The 13,000-nt window shown below is 32.0% G+C and overlaps 1 protein-coding gene across 1 annotated transcript; it reads left to right on the forward strand.

The window, feature by feature from the left end:
* The first annotated feature begins 284 nt into the window (after positions 1-284).
* On the forward strand, positions 285-4,992 carry LOC100142054 (carboxypeptidase D). Its single transcript, XM_001812147.4, has 6 exons — positions 285-584; positions 634-764; positions 808-1,135; positions 1,182-1,352; positions 4,160-4,278; positions 4,323-4,992. The coding sequence occupies exons 1-6, from the start codon at positions 416-418 to the stop codon at positions 4,833-4,835; spliced, it is 1,431 nt and encodes a 476-aa protein (XP_001812199.1). The 5' UTR covers positions 285-415; the 3' UTR covers positions 4,836-4,992.
* Positions 4,993-13,000: the final 8,008 nt, after the last annotated feature.

Raw genomic sequence — 13,000 nt, forward strand, 5'->3', positions numbered from 1 at the left:
GACTTCTTAAATTTGTGAAAAGGAAGACCGCTGTTATGGATTTGAAAAAACGAAGCTATTTAACTTTCTATTCATAACATTAGTAATTGATCGTAAACTTCTAAAACGCGTCTCACCTCGTGCTGAATTTATGAGAAGTTATGTTTACAATCAGTTAAAGGTGAAACATTTATTATCGTTTAGAACATCCGTTGTGGTTTCCGTTCCGGTCAAAGTAAATATTAATCAAAAGAAAATAATTCAAAATGATAATAAATCGCCGCGATAAAGTGATTTGTTTCTGTTCCACACGTCTGTCATGTGCGAAACTTGCTGAAGAAACACTTCATTATCTCTATTTTGCTGAAAAGCATCGAACGACCACAACGATATCACTATACCAAAGTGCAAAATCGCGCCAAAAGTTCCAGTGACAATGTTTCATCGCAAATTGGTGATTATTTCCCTGTTCTTGGTGCGTTTAACGAACGCACTCGACTGGCAATACCACAACAACACCGAACTCGAGAAATATTTGAAAAATTTCACGGCAACAACACGCGGGATTAAAACCCGCCTTTACTCCATCGGAAAATCAACAAAAAGTGATAGTTTTCGGCAAAAAAGGGGCAGAAAAGTGAGTTTTATTTTCAGACAACGACTTATGGGTGGTGCGTTTGACCGCCGCCAAAGAGTCAAAACTAGGTGTTCCGAACATTAAACTCATAGGAACTGTCCATGGGAATGAGCCAGTTGGCCGCGAAATTTTGCTCCACTTCATGGAGGTTGTAATTACCAAGCCACAATTTTTCCTAACAATGGTTGTAGTTTTTGCGCGCCAATTACCGCACTGACCCGAAAATCACCTGGCTCTTGGACAACACAAAAATCCACTTTTTGCCCAACCTGAACCCGGACGGGTTCGCGCTAGCTAGCGAGAACATGTGCGAGGGCGAATACGGCCGGAATAACGCTTTGCGCGGCATGGACTTGAACCGGAACTTCCCGGATTATTTCCGCACCAATCGGATTCCGGAGGCGCCGGAGACCAAAGCTGTGAAAAAGTGGCTACGTGAGGTGCCCTTTATTCTATCGGCGGCTCTCCATGGCGGGGCTCTGGTCGCGAATTACCCATTCGATACAGTGCAAGAATTGAGTAAGGCTGTGGTTAAGTTTGTGGTTGTTTTTTCAGTAGTTTGTAGCTTCGTTCGATACGTATCCGCCCTCGGAGACCCCCGATAACGATGTTTTCGTGCATTTGGCCGGGGTTTATGCCAGGAATCACCTGAAAATGCACAAGGGTGATGCTTGTAACAAGTTTCAAAAATTCCAGGGGGGGATTGTTAACGGGGCTGCGTGGTATCCGATTACAGGTAGTGTTGTCAGCGTGGGTTTTACTGAAAAACTTAAAAGTTTATTTATTTATTTATTTGGTGATTTATAATTAGTTAACATTTCAAAAAAACAAAGAATTATTTATTTTCGTTCGTTATTTTTGTTGATTCTTTATTAGAAACAACGAACCTTACATTAAAAAAACAGTTTTTTTTAATCGGTCACAAAAATACGAATTTTGTGTCAGTTTAAACAAAATTGGCATATTTTTACGATTCTTTGCTGTGAACAAGAAAACTTTCATCAAACAGATTGAAAACGTCTTATTAGAGCGAATTATGTATCAGTTTGGAAAAAAATGGCTTATGCTGTTTGATTCTTTGCTTAAAATAGAGTAAACTATTATAAAACGTAATGAAAACTTTATATTCTGGCACAAAAAAACAAACTACGTTATAGTTTTGACGAAAATAAGTTATCTCGGACGATTGTATGATTCTAAACGAGTATAATTTTATTGAACAGGTGCAAAATTCATGTCAGCCTTTAGATTTAATCCAATTATTTTCGTTAAATCTTTAACTTAATGAAACTTTGTATTCTCGCCCAAAAAACGAATGACGTTATAGTTTTATTTACAAATTCCTGCTACAGTTTTTAGGCCGATTCTGCAGTCGAAAAGCAAATTCTAGTAAATACTAACGAAAATACTCGATTGTTAAATAGTTATTTATTTCAAAATGAGTTATTGGGCTGAAAAAGTCACTAAATAATTATTCTTACATTTTCAGGCATTTTGCACAGAAACTTTCTCCTTAAATATGTCGAAAACCTACAATTTTGTAAAAATATGGAGTTCCTAATTTGTTTTTTCGCGAGATGGCACTATATAAACCCGTGCCGAAAATAACATTTTTTGCTCCTATGTGTGAAAATTAATTAAAACCTTGTTCGAAAATGTTGTAAAATTTGCCTTTTCCGAGTGTTTGGGCACATTTTTGTTTGTAAGAAAGCTCCACATTTAATGCGCTGTAAAAGTCAATGTGATGAGCTGATGAGTGAGAGGAGCATCTGATTGGTTCAATTTGATCACGTGATCATTAGACCAGGTATTTAATTGCGGATTAAATTAATGACGCTGTTTTACTGTTTTAACGTGATCCCTTGCAAAATAAAGAGTAAATTTCGACTAGTTTTTTACGAAGTTTGAGATATAATTGCGTTTTTGACTTAATAAGAAGTGCTAAATTTTATTATTTTTTGGGTTTATTTTTAACATAATTTCGCTTAAAACGAGTTCAGTTGTGCAGAATAGGCAAAATGTGGGCAATTTAGAGTTACTTTTGTGGCTTATTTTACGTTAGCTTTGATGAGTCTCTGCTTGAAAAATAAAAACGAATAAAACCTAACAAATAATTATACAAGTTAAAAAATTATTAAAAGGTAAGTTTTTTCGAAATAAACGTAGAACAAATAAAAATGTACAATTAAGCATTTTGTAGATTAATTTTGGATAATAATAAACTGCTTAGGTAAATTAGTCATTTTCCAAGTCAAATATTGTAAATTCTAGGTAAAATAATCTCAATTCTAAGTAGAATTGTATTTTTTAATAAAATTTGCTAGGAAAAAAAATGGTGATAATACGCTATACAGGGTGTTTCAAGTTCTAGTGCTTGTCAAAAAATAAATACCTTCTTCTAGTTGCCCAAAAGAAAAAAAAATATCACAAACGATAGTGTTTCTAACACGCTAAACAACTAACTAACGAATTAAAAAAAGTGAAATGGACAAATTCAGTGGCGTATTCTGTAGGAATTTTTTCTCATTAAGTTTGTACTCTACTGTACACTTTGGCAATGGAAAAACGTACAAATATAAACGTTTTTTGTTAAAAATTTTGTTTTTAATGTTGTTTTAATGTTTTAATTTTGTTGTAAATACAAATAATACTTTACATTTCCGAGAGCTAAAGGGTGATGACATCAAAATGTCGTGGTTATTTTAGTCGAATCATCCTGTACTTTTTTTATGAAAAATAAAAAGGAACTTTTAAGCACTTTAATTTTTCTGGTGATTAAATCAATTTACTTCGGCCGAATTACTGTGTTAATTACTAATAAAACCTAAAATTAAGCACTTTTAGTTGAAAATTTTGTTTTTTTGAATTTTTTTTTCAAGACAAGATGATACAAGTGAGGCTGTATTTTTTTGACAAAAAAAACGCACTTTTACGCATGTGGTAGATTATTTAATCTTTACGTCATCTCTTCCGAAATACTTAAAATAGCCGTAGATTTACCTAACTGGGCCGATAATGTTGTTAAATTTGCCTTTTATGCGAGTGTTTTTGAGTTAATTTTTCATTAAACCATTGAATAAATTACAAATTGGATTAAAATTTATGTTATTTCGTTCAGTTTCACTCGATTTAGCCCATTTTTGAGCGAAACTTCCTCAAAAGTAAACCGAAAGATCACAGAATGTCGTAGTTATCGAGTTCTTGATAAAACAGAAGTCAATAAATCGCTAATTAATCAATTACCAACGTTTTTTGCTCTTTTCAAGCCTTTGGACATGTTTTACATCACGTTAAACCGAAAAATTATTAAATTATTGTAACAAAATTATAAGTTTATGATTTTACCCGATTTTTAGGCTTTAGCCTTTGATTCAATCAACCACAAAAAATTAGATAAGTAAGGAAAAATTTTTTTTGTGAAAACGTGCAATTTACTAAACATTTTGAGAGAAAAGGACCGAAAATTTATCATGCAGTGAAACGTAAAACACAACTCGTAGCAACAATTCATCGATCAAGGTTTTATTCAAATATTTTCAACAGGAGGAATGCAAGATTACAATTATGCATTCCACGGCTGTATGGAAATCACTCTAGAAATCTCGTGTTGTAAATATCCAAGCGCGGAAGACCTGCCACAGTTCTGGGAAGAAAACAGAATGGTAATACCATCCATAACCAATTCCCGACTTAATTGCCACTTCAGGCCTTGCTAAATTACTGTGTGGAGGCCCACAGGGGCGTAACGGGCCAAATCCTCGACAGGGCCACCCTCAAGCCCATCGCACACGCAGCTCTGCGAGTTTCAGGCCGAAATATCACATTCCGCACCGGAAAAACCGGAGAATTCTGGCGACTCCTTCTGCCCGGAAACTACGAACTTGAAGTCACGGCGGAGGGATATTACGACCAAAGTGCTCCTTTCGTTGTCAGGAATTTCAATAATTCGTTGCCGGAATTGACCTTTTTGAAAATCTATTTGATAAATTCAAGTTTTAGCACCACGACGCAGAGAACTACAAGAGTGACGACGGAACTTGTAAGAGAGACTTTAGATGGCGCTTCCACAACCGATTCTTTCACTGAAATAATCGAAGAGAAGCAGCCGATAAATGCCAGACAAATTCGCTTGAGCGAAGAAAGTTCGGCCAGTGGGAATGGCACTTTTGTTTATTTCCTGTTTTTACTTTCTTTTCTGACGAGACTGTTTGTCAACTGAAGGCTAAAAATACCAATACGGGGCCTGAGATGGTTTTTGGGTCATTATGAGCGTCAAAAAATAATTAATTAGTGCCTTGTTGTTGTTGTACATAATTATTTCTTTATGTTTTACGTAATATTGTACAAATAATTGATGAATAAATGCTAATGTTCCACGATGTCTTTTATTTAAACACTTCCACAAGATTTCCTCAAATTTTACACATATTATCAACCTCAGCAGTAACACAAAATTTAATTAATTAATAAATCGACGAAAAAAATTTTTTTTGGCTCGGGTAGAGAAAAATATTACTACATTTTGACCTAATTTGATCAGTGTTTGGTTTATTTTTGACCAAATTTTGCACATAATAATGTCATTTTTGACCAAATTTTGGATGTTTTTAGATGGCTGTAGCAAACTTTAGCGGAAAAAGCGAGTTTTTGGTTCATAGTCGATCGAAAAAGGCAAAAACTGTTTTGTCTTCCACACAATTTAAAATTTATATCGCAATTTTTTGAATTTTTCGGACCAGCTTGTAAAAGTTTCGTGCAAAAAAGCTTCATTTTTATCATAAACTTGCTTAAATTTACGAAAAAAGCAAAATAAGGTAGCTGTGAATTTAAATTTTGGCTTAAATTAAAACAGTTTTTAAACCGTTTTGGCAAAAATCAGGTGAAAAAAGTTATTTTTTGAGTTATCTTTCTAATAAAATTCTTGCCAGATGCGTATTTAGACCAAAAAAATAAAAACGTACTAAAACTTTCGAGATCACTTGGTTCTTTTTTGGTTTATTTTTGACAATGATTCTATAAAAAATTGTGTTTTCGTTGAAAAACTGATAATTTATTTATTATTCTACGGATATCTAAAGGTTAGGATACGAAACGACGTACAAATAAAACGTTCCCGTCTTCAATAGTTCTCTTAATGTCGCCAGAGAGCGCAGTTGTTCCATTACCGTCCAAGTTTTTAAAGCATTTATTAGAAAAAACGGTTGTATTTGTATAACGGTTAACAGACAGCAAACAAAAAAAATACAGGCTGATAGAGCATTAAATTCTCAATAGTAAGACATAAACATACTTTAAAAATTTTATCGTAAACTATATTTAAAAAAATTTCAAACTTTTACCAATTTGCACTATGCCCCCTATTTTTCAACACGGTGCGAATACGGTTACAGATACAGGAAAAATGTTAGACAGAAGGTTGTAGAGAATTAAATTTCCTACAAAAAAGTCAGCGAAACCACATCTCTATCTTCAACCATTTAGGCCCCAAAGTCGTTCAAAGACGCTTAAGCTGCGAATTTGCTTCATTTTGCCGGTGGTCAAGTATTTGAATGTTAATTTATACCTAAACCGCTGAAGATAGAAATATGGTGTCGCGGACTTTTTTGTAGAAAATTTAATTCTCTACAACTTTGTCCTTTGAACTTTTTTTGTATTTTCAACCGTATTTGCAGCGTTCGCAAAAATATAAGGTGGAACGCAAATTGATAATTCTTTGCGCACCGTTGCATATTTATCAAAACGCTGGGAATGCGGTTGAAGATACAAAAAAAGTGTAAGGAACAAAGTTGTAGAGAATTAAATTTCCTATAAAAAAGTCCGCAACACCAGATCTCTATCTTCTACAGTTTAGGTATTGTAGCGACCAAAAATATTTTTTTGCTTAACTGCACATTTCAAAAGTAATTTTCGACAAGAAATTCGCTACTATAAGGAAAACTGATTAAAAAAATTAAATAATTAATTTTTAATTTGTTATTTGAAATGGTGTTTTTTTATATAATATTTTTGAACTTATCTAAAAATCTATACGAATTAATAATATTCAGCTGTGTAAACTGGTGCAATTTTGCAACCTGTCATGGGCAATATCTGGTGTTTATGATGACAAATATTCCTGACGCAATTGGTGACGTAGCTGCCTTAAGTAACCAAAGTGTGGGCTTAGTTAATGACTTTATAAAGATACCATTTTAATAACAAAATCAATAAATTATTGTTGCCAATGCTGTTTTATCCATAATATAAATATTAATTGCCGCACTTGCAGTACCGCGACTTTACTGTTCCACCTACTTATCCAAACGGAATGCAGCTGAATAAAAATAAATTGAAAAAAATCGCACGGCTCCATAAATCAAAACCAGGTAAACACTAGCCTATTTTTCGGTAAGGCAGTATCATTTTAGCGCAAAACGGTCCGAGTGATTTATTTCGCCGTGTAAACTGCCCCAGGTGGTAGGTGTTCGGTAAAAAACAAGTGCAAAGATTTATTTAACAATGCTTTTTTCCGAATCGAGAATGCGATATGGGATTTCCAAGTAGGGCAGTGTTATGTTGTCTTCTACCGTATCGCGAAGTTTGTAAACCGAGCTCAATATAACGTTAATTAGACATTGAGCTTAATGAGAGGATCCGGTTTTTAAAGCATTCTTTTCTCGACACAAACCCGATACCACAACAACCAAATAAATCTACACGCGTCAGTGCGGCCTCTATCGAAACCGAGTAAATTCAAGCCAATTGATCGCTGCTAAAGCAGGGAAATAAGCGCCAGGAGTGGTATTTTACAATTAAGCACCCAGATTTATTGACACTTTTTTTGCCAAAGGCCCAAAAAATTTAGTCTCAAAGTCATAGTTAACAGCACATTTTTACAGTTTTAATTGGCGCAGTCAGTAGGTTTGCAGTAAAATTCGAACTTTTACAAATGGGGAAGCCCCGGCAATTTCTAGAGGCTAGATCACCATTGAATATTGAATATGTTTGAAAAAACATGGCATTATTTTTCACTATACGTTCTGTGGTGTGTCTTTCTGTGAAAAAAATAACGAGGTCTGTTTATTTTATACGTCATATTTATCAAATATATATTCATTAATATCTCTACAAATAAATAAACTTTTCGCTATATGCAAATTTACGTTCCAATTTATATTTAAATTGCTAATATGTGCGTACAAATAAATGCTTTCGGGTAAATAGAAGTCGTTTTATTTGATGAGTTTATGATTTTATTCAGTCAAAGGACCAGAATAGTTTTAACTCAAAGTTGTTTAAGATCTATCGTAATTTAATTAAATATATTATCCAGTTATAAATTATTATTATTAATAGACTTGGAAATTTATTTCCTTATTGTAGTTTAAGACTAAATATCTACAGGTATATGTTCTAAAGGACAAATAAGAAATGATTAAATACAAAACAAATAAAATACAATACGTAAAATAATTATTTTTGAAACTTATTATATTATTACTATTATTATTATTGTATATTTCTAAGCGTTTTCTGGTTGATTAAGAAAAACCTCCCATTTTTTTAATTTAAATAATTGGTTATCCTGATATATTTTATAAGTTCAAAAAAGTGTTTTTTTGGTAACTTTCGTCTTTTAGAATTTTTTTTTCAAAATTTAAATAATTGACTGATGATTATCGTTAAGAGATATTTTATAATTCCAAAGCAAAAAGTTTTTTTAACTCAAAGTTATTTAAAATTTATCGTAATAATTAAATATGTTATTTAGTTATAATAATAGCACCAGACCTAGGGCAACAACTACTAAAGGGATTTAGGCACTTTGGTCCCGAGGTATATACACTATTTTTTGCACTTCCGAGTTTCTGTCTACAGGGACTAAAGTGGGTCATTTATTCCCTAGGGATTAAATATAGACTGAACCCTCTAGAGAATTTATTATTATTATTATTATTATTATTATTATTACTATTATTACTATTGTTATTATTATTATTATTAGAATTGGAAATTTATTTTCTTAATGTAGTTTAAGACTTAATGGACAAATTGAAAATTATTAATTGCAAAATCCAGTTAAAAGTAATAATACTTTATTAATAAATACAAATACAAAGGAATTTTTGGAAGGATTCAGGGTCAGAGCACGTAAGGTAATAAATGCTCAGGTAATCCCCGAAAAACGTTTACCTACAACAATTTTTTTTAGAAAATCTTCACAAAAATACAACACATATAATAGTTATTTTTGTAATGTATTCTATTTCCAAGCGTAAAATTTTCAGGTTGATTAAAATAACTCCTGTTTTTTTTAGATATTTTCTAAATTCTAAAGAAAAAAAACTGTTTTTTGTACCAAAAATTTTTCAAGTACACTGTTTGGAGTTAAATATGGTGTAGATTGTGTATTATATTGTTTAGAATTAAAGAAAAACCAAATGTATAATAAATACATAATAAATAAATAATAAATGCTCAGGTAATCCCCGAAAAACGTTTACCTACAACAATTTTTTTTAGAAAATCTTCACAAAAATACAACACATATAATAGTTATTTTTGTAATGTATTCTATTTCCAAGCGTAAAATTTTCAGGTTGATTAAAAAAACTCCTGTTTTTTTTAGATATTTTCTAAATTCTAAAGAAAAAAAACTGTTTTTTGTACCAAAAACTTTTCAAGTACACTGTTTGGAGTTAAATATGGTGTAGATTGTGTATTATATTGTTTAGAATTAAAGAAAAACCAAATGTATAAGCATTTTTATTTCTAATTACTTCACCAAATGTACATATTACAAAGAAAGAGCTTTTCTAATAACAAAATAAAAGTGAGAAATTTTTATAGAAAAACGTTTACCTACAACAAAATTTATTGACAAAATCTACAAAAGTTCAGTACGTAAAATAATTATTTTTGAAATTTATTTTATTTGGGCGATCTATTTCCACGCGTAAAATTTCCAGAATGATTAAAAAACTCTCATTTTTTACAATTTTTTTAACTGTAAATAATTGGTTAGTTATTTAGTTAAAAGAGAAAAAATGTACCTAACAAATATTCTCAATTTATTCATAAGGCAACAATTTTTCTTTTTATTTTTGAAATTTTATTTTCACAACTGCTGTTAAAAACTTTTAACTGATTATCTAAACTTACTTACATAGACTATTACTTCAAGTTTTCTTCGAAATTTGTTATTTTTTTATATTAATAATAAAAATAATCTACCTGAAATGTGATATTGGCTGTAATTTTTTGTTCATTTATAAACAACATTGTTCCTTATTATTGACTTGAATAATATTCATAATTTTAGAAACAGAAAGTTACTTATAATTTTTTTTAATTTCTGAAAGCTCGGGTAAGGAGTGGCGATAATCAAGTTATAATTCTACCATTTAAAGTATGTTCTAGCTGCCACCAAGTGATGTTTTATTATCCTGTGCCTCCATTTACATGCATAAACATCCAGTGGGTCGTAATTTTTTCGGACGAAACGTCTGTATAATATTTTTCGTCGGCTTTTAGTCAGCTATTGTGGCTTTCGTTTTCATCTTGTATTTGTAAAGTGGGCGCAAATGCAAATTGAGTAAACACATCTTGGCGGTGGGTGTAGTGAAGAATCCGTCAGGAAGTCGCTGCATTGACGCACGGCCCTGTTGTGTCACTTTAATTGTTAATAATTTTGTTTGTATTATAATAAATAAATTATTAATACGGTATTATTTTCTAATAGATTACATAAGTCGCCACCCACATTAACACGTCGAACAAAAAGCGAAGCTGCGGAATTCTTGTTAATTATGTCAAAAGCTATTTAGATTAGAAAAAATGCCTTGGAGTGGCCGGCTTTCATTGTTCGCCCACACGTAATTACAATAGAGAAAAAGCCCGCGACTGAATTACCATTAAATAGCCTGTCATTGGCTGCAAACCGGGCCAATGTCTGTGGCAGAATCAAACTTGCAAATGCAGGCCAGTGAGCATATTTGCGACGTTGTAAAAAACGGCTAAAATATTATTGGCGATCAGCACGCCCCCACTTGGGTCAACCAGTTGGAGCGCGTCCAACTTTCGTCCTTTGAATTTTCCAAAGCACTAATCATCCTCGTAAAGCTGCGGTCGCTGAATTTTTATTGTCCGGTTTTGTTACAAAATACTTGTTTTTCTAGAAGATGTGTGCATGCGCTCGAATATCGCATTCCTGGTCAAAGAAGCAAAAAACATCCAATTAAAACTCATAGAAATACCTTCATTAATTTATTCATTAAAGGCTTAATTAAAACGAAGACATCACTATCACTTTTCATAATATCAATTATGTGCAAGCGATGATTATGTAACTTTGGCGTTCGACAGCAAATACTACGGTTCGGAGAAGAGCCATTATGGCTTCAAAACAATTCATTTGGATGCCGGTGCCGTAATTAGATTCTTGCGCAACATATGCGAGATTATTCTAATTGAAGAAACCACCTGGGAGCGAGTTTATTCTCTCAGAAAACTTTTACCGGTGGTTGATAGAAAAATAGTAATTTATTTTACTAGGAGTTTTAAACATTTTTAAATATCATATACAGGGTGTTCCGTCTAAACCCGACATTGGAAGTATTGAAGGTTGTAATAAAAATATTCATCTGAAAGTTGGTACTCAGCCATAATCCGTCTAGTTCTGTTTAACGAAAATATTTTTAACGTAGCGGCACTTCCGGTTATACCGGAAGTCGCCACCAACTTTCTTATCTTAAATGGAAACTATGTTTTTCACTGCGTTTTTGGATTAGTTGAGTTATTTTAAGGCCGTTTTTATCAGCTTTTCCTATACCTAAGTTTAACGGTTTTCGAGATATTTGAGATTTTTTGAAAATTTTTGGATTTGCACCTGTCACTTAAAAAATCGGTAACTCGCTTAGTTTTAGAGATTTCGAAATCATATTTGGAGAATTAAAAGAGAAAGCCTATGTCTGTTCTCCAGTGTGTTCAAAATTGGAAAAGAAGTTAATAAACCCAAAAATTTTAAGGTTAAGTTTGGACAACTTCAAGTATCCATAACTTAATTTTTTCAAATGGGATCTCCTAATTTTTATTTTATTAAATGATTTATTTTATTAAAATAGATTCCCTATACCTATCTGTGATAGTTTTCAAGTTATGTTGATTTTTTTGACATTGTAGAAAATTTCTTACCAACTACCAAGCTATTTTTGCATAGTTGGCCATAAAAACATTTCTATTAAACAAACGACAAACTTTGTTCAAAATCGTGTTGTCCGTCCTGTGAAAATAAAATAAATTCATTGAATGTTGGTTTAAAAACTTTAATTTTTCGCATTTTTTTCCCCGTTTCCATGGCAACCTATGAAAAAAGGCCCATGGCTAATAAATTTCTCAGTCCTAGGCAAAAGTTATTGTAACTTGAAAACTTTTAAACATTAAATTCTCTACGAGTTAATGAAATAAATAAATAATTGTGGCAAAAAAAATTGAGTAATGAGTGCTTAATGTTCTGAAAACTCGGTTTTGTTTTTTTTTCAAATTTGAAAACACCAAATGAAAGATCTAGGCTTCTCCTTTCAAAAGAGCTAAAAAATATTTCCAAATTTTAAAAAATGGCAGAGTTATCGATTTTTGAACTGGAAGGTGTAAATCCAAAAAAAAAATTTTAAATTCTAAATATTTCGTAAACGGCTTTTAGATATAGGAAAAGCTTATGTAAACTATCTTAAAATAACGCTAGTAATCCAAAACTCATTAAAAAATATAGCTTTCCATTTAAAGTAAGGAAGTTAATAGCGACTTCCGGTATAACCGGAAGTGTCACCATCTTGAAAATATTTTCATTGGGCAGGACCTAAGAAATTATGGTTGTACACAAATTTTCAGATGACTATCGTTATTAAAACTACCAATATTTCTAATGTGGGGTTGAGACGACACACCCTGTATACACAGTGTTATGTGTCGTAAAGTTTCATGTCCAATTTCTTTTCAGTCTTACTATGAAAACATCAACGTCTAGAAAAAGTATTCCTTTCAGACGTTTAATAAAAATATTTTCAGCAAACCTAATTTAAAGTTGGTCGTTCTGTGAGTCTGACAGCGTTTATTCAATTTATTGTATCTGAAGAAGTTGGGAGTTTTTGCCCAAACTTTGAAAACTCGAATTGTTTGGTTCTAGGACGTCCCGTCCTTTACCTTCATATCTGATATTTAATAAATGGACATCATTTTTAACGTGTTGTAAATGACAAATTTTGTCCATGCATAATTTATCGAAAATATAATTTCATTATCCACACGCTGAAACGAATCGTGTGTTGAATAAATTAAATTGATCATTTGAAAAGCGTAGCGACTTTAAATAAAAATCATGTCCCACTGTCTTTAAAAATGGCTAAT

This window comes from Tribolium castaneum, chromosome 2 (genome assembly GCF_031307605.1).
Source record: "Tribolium castaneum strain GA2 chromosome 2, icTriCast1.1, whole genome shotgun sequence".
NCBI classification, from domain to species: Eukaryota; Metazoa; Arthropoda; class Insecta; order Coleoptera; family Tenebrionidae; genus Tribolium; species Tribolium castaneum.

Coding starts and splice junctions, on each gene's coding strand:
- LOC100142054 (XM_001812147.4), top strand. CDS start 416: ATGTTTCATCGCAAATTGGTGATTATTTCCCTGTTCTTGGTGCGTTTA. Junction 585..633: donor CATCGGAAAATCAACAAAAA/GTGATAGTTTTC, acceptor TTTTATTTTCAG/ACAACGACTTATGGGTGGTG. Junction 1,136..1,181: donor CGATACAGTGCAAGAATTGA/GTAAGGCTGTGG, acceptor AGTAGTTTGTAG/CTTCGTTCGATACGTATCCG.